This window comes from Stegastes partitus, unplaced genomic scaffold, assembly GCF_000690725.1.
Source record: "Stegastes partitus isolate 25-593 unplaced genomic scaffold, Stegastes_partitus-1.0.2 Scaffold341, whole genome shotgun sequence".
Lineage (NCBI taxonomy): Eukaryota > Metazoa > Chordata > Actinopteri > Pomacentridae > Stegastes > Stegastes partitus.
In genome coordinates this window covers 1-18876 of record NW_007578072.1, presented here as the reverse complement: position 1 = coordinate 18876, position 18876 = coordinate 1, and the positions used below count along the sequence as shown (strand labels likewise).

Genomic DNA, 18876 nt, shown 5'->3' with positions numbered 1-18876 from the left:
ATCGTCGTCGGACGCACCGTCCGTCTCTCACCTTCTCAGAGCTGGGAGAGGAAGAAGAGGAGGACGAGGAAGACGAGGAGAACGTGGAAGATGGCGAGGAAGGCGGCAGCGGGGTGCTGGAGGTGATGAGTCAACCCATGACCTCAGCGGTGATGCTGCCGTACGTTCCTTTTGGGGAGAGGAGGATGAGCAAAAGGGAGAAGAACAGGATTAAAAGTCTGAGGAGGCGGCAGAGGAGAAGAGAGAAGTGGAGACAGAGTCAGCAGCAGGAGAGCAGACAGGTGAATGACACTGAGTTACTGGTATTTTACTGACTGATGTGCCACTGATTTTAGATTGAAGATTTGGACATCTATCATTTATCATTTAGCAAATCAAACTTTGCATTCGCACGACGCTTCATGAGGAACATGTTAAAAAACAGAACCTTACTTGGCCTTTAATTCTGGTAATGCTCTGACTTTTGGAGAGTATGTGGATGCAGCAAACTCCAAAGTTTCTCAAGTGATGCCCTGAGATTTATAGTCAGGCACTTCAGCCTTAAATTACCTAATCGATCCACTTAAAAGCCTATTTATATTTTAAGATGGAAGGCTAATGTGAAAAATGAAGTAAAAGCCATTTGCCCGCGATGTGTGGCTCCAAACAACAAACAACAAACATTAGACTTAAATCTTGTTGCACTGCATCCACTGTTCGCTGTATTTATTTATTTATGACACTTTACACGACAGCACACGTGTTTCTGTGCATGTTTCTGTTCATTTCATCCAGAGTCTGACTCTCGACAGTCATATCAGCACCCGGCTCATTTCAATAGCCATTGTGTGTGTGGTTTAAAGTGGGGTCACATCTGAATTAGTTGCGTGATGAGGCTCGGCCAGAGAGCCCTTCAAAACCAACCACACAAAAGAGCAGATTGTGTTGTGATTGGCTGCTGCAGCTCTGCAGTCATGTTGGCAGACTGAAATTATTCTGACTGCTGTATTACAGCAAACTGAATAAAATTAAGCTGCTTTTAGACTTTCAAAATATCAGTTTCCTAATTCTGTGCCCCCTCTGCTGATTATATCATTTTTTTAGCTAAGATGTTCTCCTCTCTGGCTCGCTGGAGTTGGTGTGTTATGGACCAGCTGTGATGTGGATACGTAACACACACACACACATTATCAGGCTCTTGTAGGTATAATTGTGTCCATTATTATGTGGTGGATTATATCTGTGGGAGTGACCTGATGCAACTATGAGGAAAACGGATGAAAGTGTGCTATTTGTGGATGAAACAAACAGGATTTGACAAGCTAATAAGTGAGCTTTGGTGCTGCTGGTGACCCTATATTTAAACTTTATGCTAAGCTACGCAAATGAGCTCCTTTTCCCAGTATTACACACACACTTGAGAGTAGTATTGATCTTCTAACTTTAAACTTTTAAAAAATTAGGCCTATTTGTCCAATTAGGTATCCCTCTAAACTTTAGTTTATTTGGGGGGGAAACTGAATGACCTTGCCTTCGCTCATTTATCATCACCAACCCTTATGTGCCGGCGTTTCTCAGCTTTATCCAACTTTCTACCGGCAGAGCTGCATTCAATCTCACTTGGGCGAAGATAAGTACAACCGCAGCATTTCTGCTATAGCCTCTGAGCATCACTGCAGCATTCGGGACTTATACTGGCTGGTCAGCAATAGTTTTCCTCATATTTGTTTGAACTTTGTCTTGAGCGAACCCTCCGGTCACAAAGCCTCGTTCATAGTTTGGATATATTTGTTTTGGCGAGTGCAATGATTAAGTTATTTAGCCCCCCCTCGTCCCAAACTGTCTCAAGAAATACTGCATTCGTGCAATTTTGCCTTCTCGGTTTGTGGAAAAGATAGATTTAGCCTCTCTGCTAAAATCTCATGTGGCTCTGCATCTGAGTGCAGCATACACCAGAACAAAGTGGAAGTTATTGTGCAATAGCAAACCACAGGAAGTCATTTTCTTGGAGAGGCAACTAGTGTCGGCTTGTTTCTTTCAGAGGCAGATGGGATTTTTGTTGGTGGTTGTACCAGTCAAATCAAGCTCCAGTTAGTTAAGGTGGTACCCTGGAAGTTTGTTAAGGAAAACTGAGCATCTTTAAGTATTTATGTACCCATTTACAATCGTAACCATGACAAAGCTGCCATGTTGCAGCACATGTTGCCAGGAGAGAAACCCGGTGTCCATGATTACTCGCTCTGTGTTCTCCTCTCTGCGTTAATGACACACCTTGGGAAGCAGGGCTGGTGCAACAGGGAAGTCCCTGGAGGTTCCCCTCGGTGAGAAAGTGGTAATTACTCTGGAAACACCCCCTAGGCTTTTTTTTTTTTTCTTACAGCACTGGAGCTTTAGACACCGATCCCTCCGGGGGGCTGCCGACACATGTCTGAGGAGGAGGCGGGGGACATGAGAAACCCCAGATACTGTTCTCAGAATGAGCTTCGTTACATCCATTCATGTGACTTATCGGAGGGATTTGGAAACAGGAAGCTGAGGGGGGATGAGACACTCGGGAGGGAGGGCAAGTTGACCATTTAAAAATAACAAAGCGCTGCCTGTCTGCGGGTTTAAAGAGAATATTTTTACCTTATTGTATTATTTATGTGTAACTCGTGTGGCTTGGAGTTTGTATGAAGGCCAGCGTCACGTCGTTTTCTCCAACGAACAGTGTTTATGTTTTACAGTGAGACTCGAGAAAATGTAGGTAGGTAGACATTTCCCTCCACTGAACTCACACCTGACACCCTCATGTCCTCGCACATATTATTGTGCCGTCCAGGTGGGCGTCAGAGAGGCTTACACTCATCAAACAGGGTGAAGAAGGGAAGAGCATTTTCAAGCAGAATCTCAAGAGGACTGCAGAAAAAAAAAAGACATTTTCACATGTATTTATTGCCAGCTGGTGGAATGACATCTTGCAGTGATAATATATGCTTTGCATCTCATATGTGAGGGGTCAGATCTCTGGCTTGTTCTCCTTCATACAGTTAACTGATGCAAGGAAGATGCTAGGATACCTGCATGAGAATCAAGAAGAAGCTTGAGTAAAAATATGATGGAAGGTTTTGCACATGAGCATTGCCAGTTTGAATCTCGAACCAGTCATGCAAGAAAAGATGTTTGCTCGCATGTGACTCGGAAGCTGCTTCATTCGTCGTTGTTTAAAAGTGCCTTTCCTGCTTCTGCTGCTTTTCTCCGCACCCAGAGTTCAACGGGGAACCAATCCAGCAGCAGCAGCGAGGACGACGAAAGCCTGAGCGCCGGCGACAGAGACGGCTACATCTGCGCCGTGTGCTTGGACGTGTACTTCAGTCCTTACATGTGTCATCCCTGCAACCACATCTTCTGTGAACCCTGTCTGAGGACGCTGGCTAAGAACAGCCCCACGAACACCCCGTGCCCGCTGTGCCGAACAGTCATTACGCACGTCTTCTTCCAAAAGGGTGAGATAATGAGCAAAAAAGCTGCTTACCGTGCAATAAACTTGTTTATCCCCTATGCTTATACTACACCCATATCAAGATAAAAATTCACCAGTGTGTTGTTTGAAAGTACAATCCATAAGAAACAGCAGCTGCATATAAAAAATCATGACACAGGAGTCATAGCATCGCATATATTACAGCTATATATGTGTGTGTATTCCTGCATTTGTTGCTTGTCATACAGATGACATCTATGCTGCAGATCATTCAGAGAGCCCAGCTGCAGACGTCCCACAGGGAGCACAGTAGACCTTTAGTTCAGTTCTGACCAGATGAGTCACCGAGAGAGACCGAGAAGACAAAACCAAACACAGCCTGAACATTTTTGTTTAGTGCTTTCTGACGGAAACAAGAAGTAGCATTCCTCTTTTTTGTGTAAAATGCATTGCAAAATAAAAAAGAAGAGATGCTTCTTTTTTATTTTTTACCAGTGAAAAATTCAACCCTAACGCTGTATGTCAGCATTAACACAACAATGTCATGCGACGCACTGTAATATTGTGTGTTTTTTGCATTTGCATGACTGTATGTCGTGTGTCGGCGAAAGCATTTTATGTAACCTCATGACGACTGCACACTGATTACATACAATGTGGTCTGATTTGGACAAGTGTATGAATAAGTAATGAACTTCTGTGATTCACGTTGGCCTACTTCTAGATGTATGTGGTGGAAAGTGAGCGGCGAGGATGGGATGGTTATGAGGACTGTAGAAGCACTAAGGGCTCTTGTTAATGATTAGATGACAAGATGAGATTCTTGTGTTGATTACCGAAGCCAAGGTCATGCAGAAACAGAGGAGGGAGAAAATTAGGGTGGCTAGTGATGCAACGTCTGATGTGTTTTTTCTTTTTTTTTTTTTTGAATCCGCTGAATAAATCTGTCTCTTTGTCTGTCTTGTAGAGCTGAACCAAACGGCAAGGACATTCTTCCCAAAGGAATACCTGTCTCGGAAACAGAACTTTCAGAAAGCAAGCTGTGCAAAGTGGCCTCTGCCGAGCTGCAGGAAGCTCTTCCGCATCTTTGGAGGCAGGTTTTTTATTTACATACATGAGCTCAAGTTGGAATTTAAAGAGTGATACATGCCGACTGTGTTTCTCTTGTGACAGGCTATATCTCCTACCCATTTGTCCTCAATACAACCCAAGCTGTATTAAAATCGATGTTTCAGTTTTGTAGTGCACAGAATGCACATATAAGCTGCTGCATTCTGCACATGCTCAGATGAAACTGTTTCTATAATGCATGCAGCTCTTGAAGGGGGGGAGCAGTGACATATTGTGCATGAGTGGATTGAAATGTTTGGTTTGACATTTACTAAAATGATGAGGTTATTTGTCCCATCCACCAAACTACAACCAATTTAAATCTTAAAAAACTCCCTAAAATGTGCATTTTTAAATGCTGTCTTCCTTCATTACGGCATACATGTTGTCAGCTACGTAAAAATATGAATCAGCCCCAAAACGTAAACAAAGCTATTGTGTATTTTACTGATAGTAGAATCCTATGAATGTCATTGAACCACCAATTTCCTGAGCACATGGCCTTCCTAAACAGTAGCTTGCCGTTCTGATCCATGAAAACTCGTCGTCATTGGAATCTACTGTAATGTACATGAATTCAAGCGAAGCAGAAGCTGTGGACATATTTTAAAGTCAGTCCTAATGCATTTTCAAATGTAATTTTAATGAAAACCGTTATCCAAACCAGGCTTCCAGAGGCAGTCCAGTCCTATCGCCAGACGCCAGTTCCCCCACGGAGGAGGCTACCGTATGGACGCCATTGACTTTGAGGATGACTCTCGAGGCTGGCGATTCGACATGGACATGGTCATCATCTACATCTACTCAGTCAACTGGGTCATAGGCTTCTTCATATTCTGCTTTCTTTGCTATCTCTTCTTCCCTTCTTTTTGACGGCAACAATTAAAGGAGGCAAAAAACATATGCAGAGGGATTAGGGTAAAGTAATAAAACAAGGAGTTAAAGATGAGGCTGAGGGGGGAACTAAGTTGTAGGGGTTAATGAGATACCAGTGAGTGAATTTCAAGCAGGTGGGATGTCGTGGTGGAGGGAAAACAACAGTGTGCCAGCTTGTTGACTCTCATTAATAAATAATTGAAATGGGGAAACGGTGTAGGGCATGTTTGGGAATCCAATGTTCTCTGTTCTCTGTCTCCACATGATGCACATGTGATGTGGGTTGCACAACATGTCCTGTTCCTGTATGGAGGAGAGCTAATGCACCGGCTCTTAGCTTGTAGTGTTTTACCTACAATATCATCCCATTATAGTTCAAATGAACGCGGCCAGCTGGACTGCTCCCAGTCAAACTATTTTTCTAATGTATACTGACAAATTCATAACTTGACATTTCATACAATAATAATGATTTGAATGGAGAATTACAATTTGCTGTTACGTTTTACTTCCACCCATTACCAGCGGCCCATGTGTAATAAAACATGATTATGCTTTTTTATACAACAATGCGTATTTGTAAAATGATTTACAAAATGCATTTTCAAAACAATAAAGTAATTTGGAAAATGGAACAAATACCTGTTGTCACTGGGAAACACAACCAGGAGGTCCTCGATTAATGACGAAAGATTCCCAGAGTTAATACTTTCTGAACATTGCATTTCAGGGTGACTACAGACATTATATACTCCAATAATAAATAATTATTTAATCCTACCTACACCAATATTAAAAACTTTATCAATGGACTTACAGGTTAATGCAAAACGAAAACACACAACCAATGGACAGATTAGCATTTTGGCATCAAATTAGACCATTTGTAGTCTTATTAATCTTTGTGTTCCAGTTTCCCAGCTTGAATTATACTATTCACTGTGTCTAAACTAGATCAGGGGTGTCCAATCCTGGTCCTCGAGGGCCACAATCCTGCATGTTTTAGATGTTTCCCTCTTCCAACACACCTGATTGTGGGATTGTGGACCTCGAGGACCAAGATTGGACACCCCTGAACTAGATGTTTTCATTTTTAAAATTTAATTTTCTTCAGTTAGGAAGAGTATTGCGTTGTGTTTGTTCTCAAGCAGCCCCTGGAGGGAACGAATGTGTGGTTGTACTAAGTCACTGTGTTTTATATCAAATAAAGTTTGCACAGAAGCACATACATGCAGGTATGTAGATGTGGGTTTAAAATCTGTACATCTTAAGTGATTTCCATGTTTGGTCATGAACTCATTCAGTCCTATAACATTTCACGCTTTTGAATTGGGATGAATTACTATTTTCCTTTTCGACTTATATCACTGTAAAGCATGCACTGGGCTTATAGTGTCTTCATATAGTTTGGTATAGTTTCGCAATAACAGTGAAGCTCAGTTCATTTCCAGGTCATTAGCTAATGTTGGTTAACTTATTGCAAGAAAATTAAGTTCATATATTTGTTAATAATATGTGACAAATGAGTTTCTATATCATACGTATGCCATTAGTTAGAAAGCAGCTGATATTCACATGTTATTTCATTATTTATCATGATATCACAAACCTGTGGTAAGCTAGGCTTTTGTGGACTGGTAGGTGTGTATAGGTGTCAGCAAATGATCCATACAGGGAAAAAATATAAAATATAATAATCTGAAATTATTATATGTATGTATATGTGTAGAGCCATATTAGCCCAAAGCTATGGGTTCAGTAAAGTTTTCTGGTGAGTCTGGCTTCATAAACAGTCACCTTGGACATAAAGTTTCACCCCCGTGGTGGAAAAGTACCCAAAATTAGTGCAGGAAGTACAGCAGCCCCAACTGGATATATTTGGGTTCAGTCTTTGGAAAGTAAAGGCTCTGGTTTCTCCTGGAGAGAAACTTGACTTTGTCCTCTGCCAAGTTTTCCATGACGTGAAGGGCAGGGCTGCAGGCTGCAGCTCGGAGAGGCCGTGAAACACTTGCAGTTGGTAACTCAGGAAGAGTTTAAACTTTACTCTTAACAAAGTCTTAACATGTTTAATTATTCAAGAAGATGCACATTTTGCAGTAAGAGCCCATTTTAGAACAACTAACCGGCCCGTCATTGCTAATGGACTACGGGATTTGTTGCAGCGTTATCTCTGCTCAGAGATCAACACCGAAACCAAACGCATAATTGCTGCAGAATCTGTTACATGTAAATGAAATGACATTGAGCGTTTCTCACTTCTTGGTGCCACCTTAGGTGTTGATACGTGCGAATGCAGCTGGGTCTCCGGGTGTAGATGCGATAAAACATGTAAACGACACATTAATGGATTTAAAAAAGGCTTTTTTTTTTTGCATGCACAATTAAGATGTGATACAGGTTTGGGAAGAGCACTCCCTATCTGAATCTGACTCCTAGTTTATTCAGAACATCTGCCGCACACTTTTGTATTTGTGCAAAGCAAAGAATGACAAGTGATCGGTGAAATCCAGGAATGGATTCAAATACATTTACAGCACAAGCCTGTAAATCTTGAGCGAATATATTATCCTGTTGTGGTGCAGCCATAGACAACAAACTGGCACCTTTATTGATCAATTATACATGTTTATACCCATATACAGTCATGTGTGTCTTAGTTCTTGGAGTTACCAACTTGTGTGTCTGTACTTGGGAACGTAAATCTATTTATAGTCACAGTTTTGCTTTTGGGGACAAGAAGTGAGTGCCCAATATAGAAATGTAAACTTTAAAGGTGAAGCCTCGGTTTAATGGGGTTATTTATAGGCATGGTTTTGGCTACAGTGGGTCTAGAGGAAATGAATGTGAGCCATTGATGAAAGCACTACTGTGTGTGTGTGTGTGTGTGTGTGTGTGTGTGTGTGTGTGTGTGTGTGTGTGTGTGTGTGTGTGTGTGTGCGTGCTAACTTCACTTCTTGTGTTCATGTAGTTGCCTGTCTATAGCAACATACGATTTAGTAACATCACAGATCACTGCAGTAGTGTGATAGAGGTGTAAACGTGCCATAAAACAAACTTTAAGCTCCGATTACATGAGCCTGCATATAAGATAAATATGCCACAGTAACCTATACATAAGGCAGGAGCAGTTTAAATAGTGGTATTGGGTGATAAAGTTTAAACAGGCGCACTTTACTGGGATACTGATTGATTTTTAATTCTGCGCTTCTCCTGGATGGAGGCAAAAAAGAAAGAAGTGGCCGATAGCCAGAATTTCACAGGGAGTTCATATAGAGCTCAGCAGGGCGGGGGTCTGACTTGATGGGCCCTATTAGTATTCGCGTCCTTTGGGTGCGCAGTGTTGCCAGCCACAGAGCCACGTCAGGCCTGTAGCAACTGCTCGTCTTCTGCTGCCTCTCCAAGGTTAGAGATAGGCCCGCCTCGACGAGCCGGAGACGCACAACAGAGAACAAGACGCCGGGAGGCGAGCTGACACCGCGATACCAGGAATTAAGTTTTTTTTTTTTTGGGTGGTGTTTTTTTTTTTTTTTTTCTTTGGGGGTTCGGATTTTCAAGCTGAGCGCGGACACCGGCAGCGCGTATTTGTGCGCAGCAAAGAAAAAAAAAAACAGAAGATCGTTATCGCCCTCCGTCTTATTGGGTGCTTTAATGGAAACGCGCAATCATAAAAAATGGTTGCATTTGGAGAGTCTCCGTGAACGCGATCGCCTCCTCTTGACATCGGTGCGTCAGGAGAGACACCTCAGCTAGCTGTGGACTCTTGGGTTGGGTGTGAAGTCTTCGCTCTGCTGAGGCTGCTGCTGCTGCTGGAGTGAAGGTGACTTGCGCCCCGTCGCAGTCGAGGCAATGCGGAGAGGAGTCACGGGCGCTCATCCGGCACTTCTCCTGCGCTTTCAGGCTCGTCTGGGAAAACGCTCGCTCCCTCTCCCACATTAGAGACGTGTGGGGGGAGAGAGAAAGAACGCGAGGGGGATAGAGCAATAACAGTAATCGAGGTTCAAAAAAAAGAAGGAAAAAAAAAAAAAAGAAAAACCTCCCCCAGCCAGTAGTTGGCGAAGGTGAACTGAGCGCAAAGCGGAGGAGAGGATAAGGTGAACAGTTAAGGTGCAAAGGGGGGTTGGCGAGGCAGGAAGAGAGAAAGTGGTTGGAGTTTGGAAGGTGGGGGGATAAGACCAAAAAAAAAAAAAAAATCGTTCTGTCCTAGGGCTGTTTTAATAGTGGATGTGTATGCATGAGTTCTGCATCGAATGGGCGCAAAAACCGCCCCAGATCCGCCGGGAACATCTTCCAGATCGGCAAGCCTCCTTACCGAGACCCACAGAGGAGGGAGAGCACCGAAAGTACCCGCAAAGCCCAGCGAGCCGTGGCCGACTGCAGAATGGTAGGTTTGCGGCACGTCGATGCCTGCATGGTGCCTCCGATAAGGAGCGCTGTGTTTATTATCCCAACCGCTCTTTGTTCTTGGACAGATCGACTATCCCGTGCATGCAAGGGTGCACAAGCTGTTAATAGCTGCAAGAAGAAAAGAAAAAAAAAAGAGAAGACTATAACCCGGTCTGGCAGCACCTAAAAATAGCTGTAGCCTTATGCATTTGCATTGCTTTGTTGGCAGTGAAGCCAAACAGAACAACCTCGGCGTGCAGATCGACTGTGTGATTTGCATTCAGAGTGTGGAAAAGCTGCTCGGGCTGATTTCTTTCTTTCCTTCTTTTAAATTAGCAGAATTAGGCTGCGGGATTATCTGCGGGGTGGTGTTGGTGAATCGTGGCACAGATGTCCCGTGTTTTGACAGAGAGATGACAGGATTGATAGAAGCTGCTGCTGCTGCTGCTGCTTCAGCCCCGTTCATACATCAGCGAGCGTCATGGAGCCTCGCTGTTCCTTTACAGGACTACAGCAGGATGCAGGAGTTGCACGAAACGAGGAAAAAAAATAATATTACTTGTGCACCACCAAAGGTTGTTCGTGCAAAAGCAAACCAGATTTAGCAACAGTGGGAATCGGTGCGTTAATCGTGCGCTCTTGGCCGATTTAATAGAAGAAGAAAAATTAATAGCGATGCTTCACTTTTCTTTTCTTTGCTTTGTTTCTCTCGGAGATCAATGAGCTTTTGTGGCCACATATGTGCAAGGTTGCAGTTTTTTTTTTTTAAATCCTGCTTTCCTGAAGCATAGCACCATGCATCTCTGCACATGGCACCTTATTTGTCCCCAGTGTAGGAAGGAAAAAAAAAAGGCTGGGTATAGTGCTGCTCAGCATTTCCTTCTTGGCTGACACCTTTTTCATGTGGACAGAAGTCATATTCAAGATAAACTTCTGTGTTGTGTTACTTGCCTGGATCCTAACTTCTTATTATTTTTTGTTTGTTTGTGTGTCTCACTGTAACGCAGATCGTCCAAGAATTCAATACACTCGTGGCTCTGTACCGTGAGCTGGTCATCTCCATCGGCGAGATCACCGTCGACTGTCCTTCCTTACGGGCAGAAATGCTCAAGACCCGAACTAAAGGCTGCGAAATGGCGAGAGCGGCTCACCACAGCCTCTCCTTGATATCCGGGTGAGTTGTGCACGGATGCTGTCCATGGTCCTGGAATAGAAATAACAAAAAAAAGACGCACCAAAACGGGGCGCTCTGCAACACACTGCAGAGCCTCAAGTTGTAAAGTGTCTAATTTATATACCAAAGTAGGCTAAATCTCTCATTTGCATAAGCATCCCCATTTTTAGGCTCCTGTGTGTGTGTGTGTGTTTTGTAAGCCTACTCTTCAAAAGAAATCATCCAAGTGTCTGCTCCATTAAACTGGAGAGTTTTAAGTGTGAGTGGAGGAGAAAAAACAAAACAGAACATGAGACCAGCTTTTAAAAATCATGACATCTCTAATTTGCCAGTGGGAGAGCTTTACCAGGAAGCAATCACAACTGCATACTGTAACTGATCACTCCCCCATTAGCTGGGCCTAATGCACCAAGTGGAATGAAAGTGGGATGCTTCCCAGGACTAATATCGGAGATAATCGTATCAATAATGTGGAACCAATGACTTTTCTTTTTGGTTGCTGTTGTTGTAATGTGTTGTGAGAGCGTCTCTGTTGGTGGTCATTTGGTACTGGATAGTTCATGAATGTGCAGGATGTTTTGGGGGCTTCTTTAAAAAGAAAACAAACGATAGCACTCAACACAAAGTGGTTGGTCTGAGTGTGTTTTCGTTGCTAAATTACATTACAAGTGCTTTGTTTGTTTGTTTGCGATGGAAGTTTTGGTTGAAGATAGAGGCGAGGCCAAGATGGTAGATCCTTAAATAGACTTGGCCGACGGCATCTCGTCTGCGTCGGTGCCAGTGGAAGAAGGGCAAAGCGAGGTTTGGGATTCGAGAATCCTCAGCGAGGCTAGGATGCCAACTGACTTGGCTCCCTCAAACTTACTTAAATAACAATCGGACAGGCTGAAGCCAGCGGTGAGAGAGATTCTGGAGGAGCTGCTGCTTCCCCAGTGCTCAGGCATCGTTGGAAACATACCAGCATCTTATTTACTCCAGCAGCAGATTCCTCCTTGTAATTGGCATACGCATATATAAACAACGAGGCAGCCATATTTTTTTTTATAAGGAAGAGTTTAAAATGTGTTAGGCTGCTCTGTAACCTGTTTACTGGTTCAATAATTATCCCACTTGCTGCATCATATGGAGAATGCTTATCAGTGTCTTCAAAATTGTTGCCTCAGTGTAGCTTTAAATGCATTTAGCCGAGCAATAATAACATCACATTTAAACCGTGCAGGATATTAACACTCTGCACTATTATTTTTCCAATATCTGGCTCATAATCAAACACCTAGATACGGTTCTGTCTGTGTACCAACTGTTATAGGCCTGCACTTACATTTGCAGCAGCTCCTAAGTTCCCAACATCACCAACACACATTCTAAACCTCCTTCTCTAAAGCCTCTCCAGGCCGCTCCAGCGTCTGTCTCCGCTAACTGGTGTCGCAGAGCTCGAATTAGACGGCGCAGATCATTCCCCTTTAATAAAATAAAGTCAGTGCGTCTGAATGGTTTGAGTGATGCGAGGCCTCTCCAATGTGCGAGAGCAAGAGCTGATAAGCGGGATAGCGTCGGTGACAGCTGCGCTTTAGCGGCGGCACTGTAGACGGCAGCACTGTGACAAAACAGGGATGGCAAGGAGAGAGAGAGAGAGAGACGCTCGCTGTTGGAAGAGGGGAATTCAACAGCCTGATTCGTGCGAGAAATGTTTGTACCAGGTGCAAGTTTCACGCCTTTCGTCTCCGTCACTTTCCCATGTGATACGACACCTGCTGTAGTTTCCCCCTCCAACACCAGATTTGTACGATTGTGAAGATACTGTGGCGTCCCTTAAAAAGCCCAGTGATCAGCCGTGGTTAAATACATTGTGTTAGATTTGATTGCCTTCAACAATAATGGTAGCAGTTTCAGCTTTCCTTGCTGTTAATGTGGAATAAAAGGGACAGAAATCATCCATTATCAATGCAAACTGTGCATCTCATCTGGAAGTTTTAATCCACTAAACTCTTTTTTTTAAATCTATTTTTGAATCATTGACCCCTTCTGACCTCAGCTGCTGCTATCAAAGGCTTGAAGTTCAGGTTGTTGAGCACTTTAATGTACTTACAAGCAAGCAAAATGGTCAGTATCACCACGTCTAATCCTGCTGTTTATGGTGCGGCACAGAAGATGTGCATTCTGAAAGTACAGAAGTATTCTAGAAGTCATTATATTCCTTCACACATTCTGCACTCACACTTCAGTCAAGTGAAAACTGCTCACACACGAGTCCAGTAAAAGAGCATAATGGAGCAAAGTCTGCAATTAAGAAATAATCAGTTTTAATAAATTTGAAATGTTGTTGTTGGTATTTTTACTTTGGGATTTTTTACCATATATTCCCATATGTTCTTTATGTTTTGCATATTAAAAGTGTCTTTCCAGGGGCATAATGTTTTCAGATTGTTTGTGTAATATCTCTGTAACGCCTGGAGGGAACTTCTCCAGATGTGGCACAAACATTCACTTGAGTTAGAGGATGACCTGATTAGATTTTAGAGAGCAAAGGTCAAAGGTCAAGGTCACTGCAACCTCATGTGGAGCTCATTATTTAGAACGAGATATATCAGAAAGGAGGTATTTTTTTCAAATTTGGCACAAACATTCACCTGGGCTCCGGCATGAACTGATGGGATTTTGGTGTTTTAACATGTTTTTGGCTATAACTCAGGAGTTCATTTGCTAATTTTGACCAAATTTCACATGAATGTCGGATGAAATGATGAGATTTTAGTTTTGCAAGGTCAAAGGTCAAATGTGGACAGAAGACTACTGTGCTGCTTGGTGGAGGCCTACAATCACACTGAACATTGTTCTAGTTGAGCTACATAGACACTTGCAGAGACTCTATGAATTTTTCTTTCCAAAATGAAATCAGGATTTTGAATTGTGTCCGTAAAGCCGGTCACTGTTTTTCAGAGTATTGTAAGTTCCCGCTAGGATGTAACGTTTCCGTTTCTTTGTGCCGTTTCAGGCCAGAGGACGGGGAGATCCACCCTGAGATCTGCAGGCTGTTCATCCAGCTGCAGTGCTGTCTGGAGATGTACATCACAGAGATGCTCAAATCTGTCTGCTTGTTGGGATCCCTGCAGCTCCACCGGAAAGGTTAGTACACTGATTCATGGGAGCTTATAGACAGAAAGAACTGAGGAAACCTGTTAGAAGGCACTCATGTTTCAAAATATAATCATAGATGTGTTTATTTACTGACAACTTTATACCTTATTTTTTTTACATTTAAACAAAATAACACCATCTATATGATCATAAATCTAAGTAAATCTAAGCTGGAGCCCAAGGACTAATTCACAGTGATGGGTACTTTTAGGTCAGCTATTTTTAATCTTTTAATGTGTCTGGTGATGACACGTGATCAAAGCTTGTCTCTGTGTGCTTTAGGTAAAGAGCCGTGTGGTCCTCCAGGAGTCGACAGTAAGATCGAGGAGAGCTCAGACATCCCCATCCTGGAGGACACGTCTTCCTCCCCGACTGACTGTCCTCAGCTCTGCTGGCTGGTGGCCACTGACATAGAAAACATAGAAAAGTAGGTGGACAGGATGTGTTTTGTGTCCGTCTGGGCGTGAGCAAGTGTTGTGTGTTTGAATTTGTGTGTTTGTTACGGTGTAAATAGTTTTACTCTTTCATTTTTGTTGAATTAAACACAATTTAAAGAACTAAACAACACAAAACTAGTAACATTAATTCTTCGGTTTACATTATTGACAGCAAATTCTCTCTTTTAAACACATCAATATGTAGTTTTAACTGGATCGCACTTCTAATTTTCCTCTAATAATGTGCAATCTGATTATTTACAGCAGTATATGAAGCAGCAAATAACTGCTTTACATATTTTTTTCTCATAAGACATCGTATAAAAGTGAAAGTACATGCCTCTGAAAATTTATTTTTTGTTTCAAGATGCTATGACTGGTAATCTATGGTCTCTGCAGTTTTTGTACTGCACTTATCAAAGATAAGATTCAAATATACAAACTTTAAGACATCCAGTTTTCACTGGAGATGCTGCCTCATAGTTTGACAGTTTGCAAACTCCTTGAAAAATACTGGGATTGCATCTGTTAGTCACTGTGTGCACTGTGCTGTGTCAGAGTGTTTATTATATTAGGTTGTGAAATAGGACAGTAATACATTTACAGTATATTTTGAGATATATTTTTAGATGTGGCTGCAAAAATGACAAAAGTATTTGCTGGGGTTGTGGCTCTGAAATCTGTTTACAGAGTCACACTGTTGGGATGCACTCAAAAAGCAGGTCTTATAGGTTAGGATAAGTGTTAAGATGAGTCTCTTTGAATTAACATGAGCCAGACTAGTTTCCTCTGAAGGGATGGAAACAGGATTGTGTGTGAACATGTGAGAATCTACGACTAGATTTAGATCTTCCCTCATTTGTGTCATTGCAGGGATATGAGAGAGATGAAGAACCTTCTCAGTAAACTCAGGGAGACAATGCCTTTACCACTGAAGAACCAAGGTAAGAACCAACAACTTTGCACACACCATACGATCAGAGACACTTTCAAAATTATACACAAACACAGCATCGTGACGAAAACTAGCAAAAAAAAGTGCCTGACTTGGCTGCGTGTCCATGTGCTCTTGTGCCCAGATGACAGCAGTTTGCTGAACCTGACTCCCTACCCGCTTGTCCGACAGAGGAAGAGGCGGTTCTTTGGGCTCTGTTGCCTGGTAACCAGCTAAGGGCCCCGCCTTCGTGGGTAGGAGGCAGCAACAAAGACACCATTACCCACTGTCCTTCACCACTTGTGTCTCCCACCAATCTATTACTGCCATTTTCAAATAAATTGTCTCTTTCTTCTTTTTTTTAAAGGCTGCCCATTTTATAATTTTATTTTGTAATACGAAGAAGAATTGTAACTGCAATGTAATGAAAAACAAAAGTCATGAACATATATTTTAAGATATTTTGCAACAGATTCTCCCTTTTTTGGTAAATGAAGTCAGATATCTGCTTGTCCAATGTAAAAGCGAATGAGAGGCCATCCGAAAACAATGTCAATGTTCAATTACTTCCACGAGCCTGAGTGAGTGCGATGACGATTCATGTTTTAAAAAAAGGGAATATAAATGTCTGTTTTGTCAGAAATCATGTGATAACTTATGAATAGACGCCGTTCGAAAATATTTGAGGATGGCACTTGCAAAGACAAAGTTATACCTTCGTCTGTCTACTACGCCGAGATGACAGGTTTGTGCAGAATAAGTTTGTTGTGTATTACAGTCTCTGTTTTCTGTTTCTTGCTGTTTTTCTTCTTAATGTACTTAATTTAGTCTTCCATAAACCAAGAACCTGTACCCAACTTAAACTTTCCAGCTTCGAAAAAGGAATATATGATACAATACTCAAAAGAAAACTTCTTTGCACACAATATCTATCCATAAATCGACATTAGACTTGTATATACACATACTCTTAACGCAATGCTCTCTGAATTATTTTCAAAGTTGGAGGTGGTCAGCAAAGAATCTGTTTGTGGGAATAAGCTGGGAGGATCTCTCTCCGTCTGCGGCAGACGGAGGGCAGGTAGTTCGGGGTTAATTAAAGATTGCGATCAATGTTTATGGCACGGTGACGATACGGTAGTCAAAGCTGATATAGGTCATTTTACATTGTTAATAAAAACTTTTGTTATTGAAACTTATCAACTGGTGTTTGTGACTGTGTTGCATGCAATGCCCTGAAATGTCCACTGGGTGGCGATAAACGATCAAAAGAGGCACGTCGAACACAATGTGGGAAAAATCAAACTGACTGTGGAGGTTAAAGGATGGTTCAAAGTCTGTTACAACCCTAAAAAAAAAAAGCTACGTTTAAACTGGATAGATAGATAGATAGATAGATAGATAGATAGATAGATAGATAGATAGATAGATAGATGTAGTTTTATATGTAAAAGCTACCCAAGCAAGTCTTTTCAGTAACTATTTTTAAAGGCAAACATATAAAAAAAATGAACATTTTCTGATGTAATACAATCATGGCGACGCAAACACATCCATACAGGCCACAGAAAGTCACTGAATAATATCATGATATCAGTCATGGTAGAGCGGGTCGTCCTCTGATCGTAAGGTTGGCAGTTCGATCCCCTGAAGTGTCCTTGGGCAAGACACTGAACCCGAAGTTGCTCCCACCTTGCAGCACCTTGCATGGCAGCTCTGTCACCATTGGTGTACGAATGTGGGTGTGAATGGGTGAATGAGAAACACATTGTAAAGCTGTTTGAGTGCCGCCAAGGTAGAAAAGCGCCATATAAGTGCAGTCCATTTACCATTACTCAAACACTTGTGGAAAATTTCCCAGCACTTTGATGCCTCCATCACCAAAACACCAAATGTTGAAATATCTTTGGAAAGAATTAAGTTGAACCAGATTTCCAGAGATTTCACCATTTCATGCACTTGTATCCAAACACCTTGCCAATGTTGTTCTTTTCCCATTCATTTATATGCATTTTTTAAAAATCCAGAGCACACGGGGGAGCGATAGCCTACCTGTACATGTCTAAACATTCTGCCGGTTTGTGTGTATTACCTCCTTTAGGAGTGTCAGCCCGTGTGCTACAGCTCAAAAGCTCTTCTAACACCTTCCTCTCAGCCACCAGCCTTTGTGAGCACAACACGTGAAGCGGTGGAACGCATGTGCCCGACTATAAGCATTTTGATGTCATGACCAAACATTTGAGTAGTCGGTATCTTCACACTGTTTCACAGGCAGGTTCAAACACACACACACACACACACACACACAGTCACACATGCACTCACACTATGAGAGGGCAGCGAGCCAGAGGCAGGAATAGACTGTCAGCAGGGGGTTTGCTTGGCAGGCTGAACGCTGTCTGGTTTAGTAAGCACAGGACATCTTTTGAAATCTCAGTCCAGAAAACAGATTTTCAAACATTACCTCAAGGGACATTTACAAAACTATTTTTCTCAAAATGAAGCCCTACTTTTTTTGCAGTCTGATGTGAACGCAACTCAAACGGCATCAAAAGCAAAATGCTTTACAACCCGACGTCTGCAAAGGCAACACATTTTACCCTAATCTGTCTGTGAATGCATATTTATCTGTGATGTTTACAGTATTTGCTTTTCTCTGTAGGTTAATTTTATGAATGCAAAAGTGCAAAAAATAAGGACAGATTTGTTATTCATTTGTTTATTGTCTTAATACAGTTTAGTTGTGTTTTAATGCATGCATAAAAATGTACCTTTAATGTGTTAAGTAGTGGGATTTAAAACAATATTGGTTGCACAGAAAAAAGTGGGATAAAGGAGCAGAATACGAGAGGTCAGTCAGTATCCCGCCTGAATCCTCAGGAAGTGCAGGGAACGATACTGACAACTGACACCGTCTCTCCCTTACATCTTCTATGTCCTGCTTCACACTCGCTCATGGTCTGTGGGGCCGCAGTCGCATCTTCTCCAACACGGACGCACACGTCTGATCCTGGGATCGAGCAATCTGCAGAGTCCTTACAGCGACAGTCGTTGGTTTGATCTGAAAGAGGAGCATCAGGACAAACCTCATGAATGATTGCAAGTTGCAAAATCTCTACATTAGCTCTTTGTGGCTTTGCATGTTCCCACCATCGCAGATCTCCCACATGTGACAGCCGGTGCAGCCTGTGGTGTTGCGTTGCGGCCACACGCAGGTGCTGTCTTCTGCTATCACGTGGTTCTTCCCCATACACTGCAGTGCTTGCATTTTGCACACATTCAGAAGGACAGAATTCCTTCTCGTAGCAGCTCTGGCACACAACTCCAGAGATGAACTGGTGACAACAAAAGCAAAACAATGAAAATTAAAGCCGCAAGCGGC

General features: G+C 42.4%; 2 protein-coding genes across 2 annotated transcripts; one reads left to right on the top strand and one right to left on the bottom strand.

The window, feature by feature from the left end:
* Positions 1 to 8928: 8928 nt before the first annotated feature.
* rgs7bpa (regulator of G protein signaling 7 binding protein a) lies at positions 8929 to 16693 on the top strand. Its single transcript, XM_008284045.1, has 6 exons — positions 8929 to 9809; positions 10819 to 10985; positions 13981 to 14111; positions 14406 to 14550; positions 15434 to 15504; positions 15640 to 16693. The coding sequence occupies exons 1-6, from the start codon at positions 9660 to 9662 to the stop codon at positions 15729 to 15731; spliced, it is 756 nt and encodes a 251-aa protein (XP_008282267.1). The 5' UTR covers positions 8929 to 9659; the 3' UTR covers positions 15732 to 16693.
* A 1504-nt stretch (positions 16694 to 18197) lies between these two features.
* LOC103358894 (complement component C7-like) lies at positions 18198 to 18870 on the bottom strand. Its single transcript, XM_008284044.1, has 2 exons — positions 18645 to 18870; positions 18198 to 18555 (listed from the first exon to the last, which is right to left on the bottom strand). The coding sequence occupies exons 1-2, from the start codon at positions 18760 to 18762 to the stop codon at positions 18371 to 18373; spliced, it is 303 nt and encodes a 100-aa protein (XP_008282266.1). The 5' UTR covers positions 18763 to 18870; the 3' UTR covers positions 18198 to 18370.
* Between the last annotated feature and the right edge of the window lie 6 nt (positions 18871 to 18876).

What these genes read in the sequence shown, in the direction of transcription:
- rgs7bpa (XM_008284045.1), top strand. Translation starts at nt 9,660, where the DNA reads ATGAGTTCTGCATCGAATGGGCGCAAAAACCGCCCCAGATCCGCCGGG. An exon ending in CCTGCAGCTCCACCGGAAAG is followed by an intron (nt 14,112 to 14,405) that starts GTTAGTACACTG and finishes TGTGTGCTTTAG; the next exon opens with GTAAAGAGCCGTGTGGTCCT. An exon ending in TTTACCACTGAAGAACCAAG is followed by an intron (nt 15,505 to 15,639) that starts GTAAGAACCAAC and finishes TCTTGTGCCCAG; the next exon opens with ATGACAGCAGTTTGCTGAAC.
- LOC103358894 (XM_008284044.1), bottom strand. Translation starts at nt 18,762, where the DNA reads ATGCAAGCACTGCAGTGTATGGGGAAGAACCACGTGATAGCAGAAGAC. An exon ending in CATGTGGGAGATCTGCGATG is followed by an intron (nt 18,556 to 18,644) that starts GTGGGAACATGC and finishes CTCCTCTTTCAG; the next exon opens with ATCAAACCAACGACTGTCGC.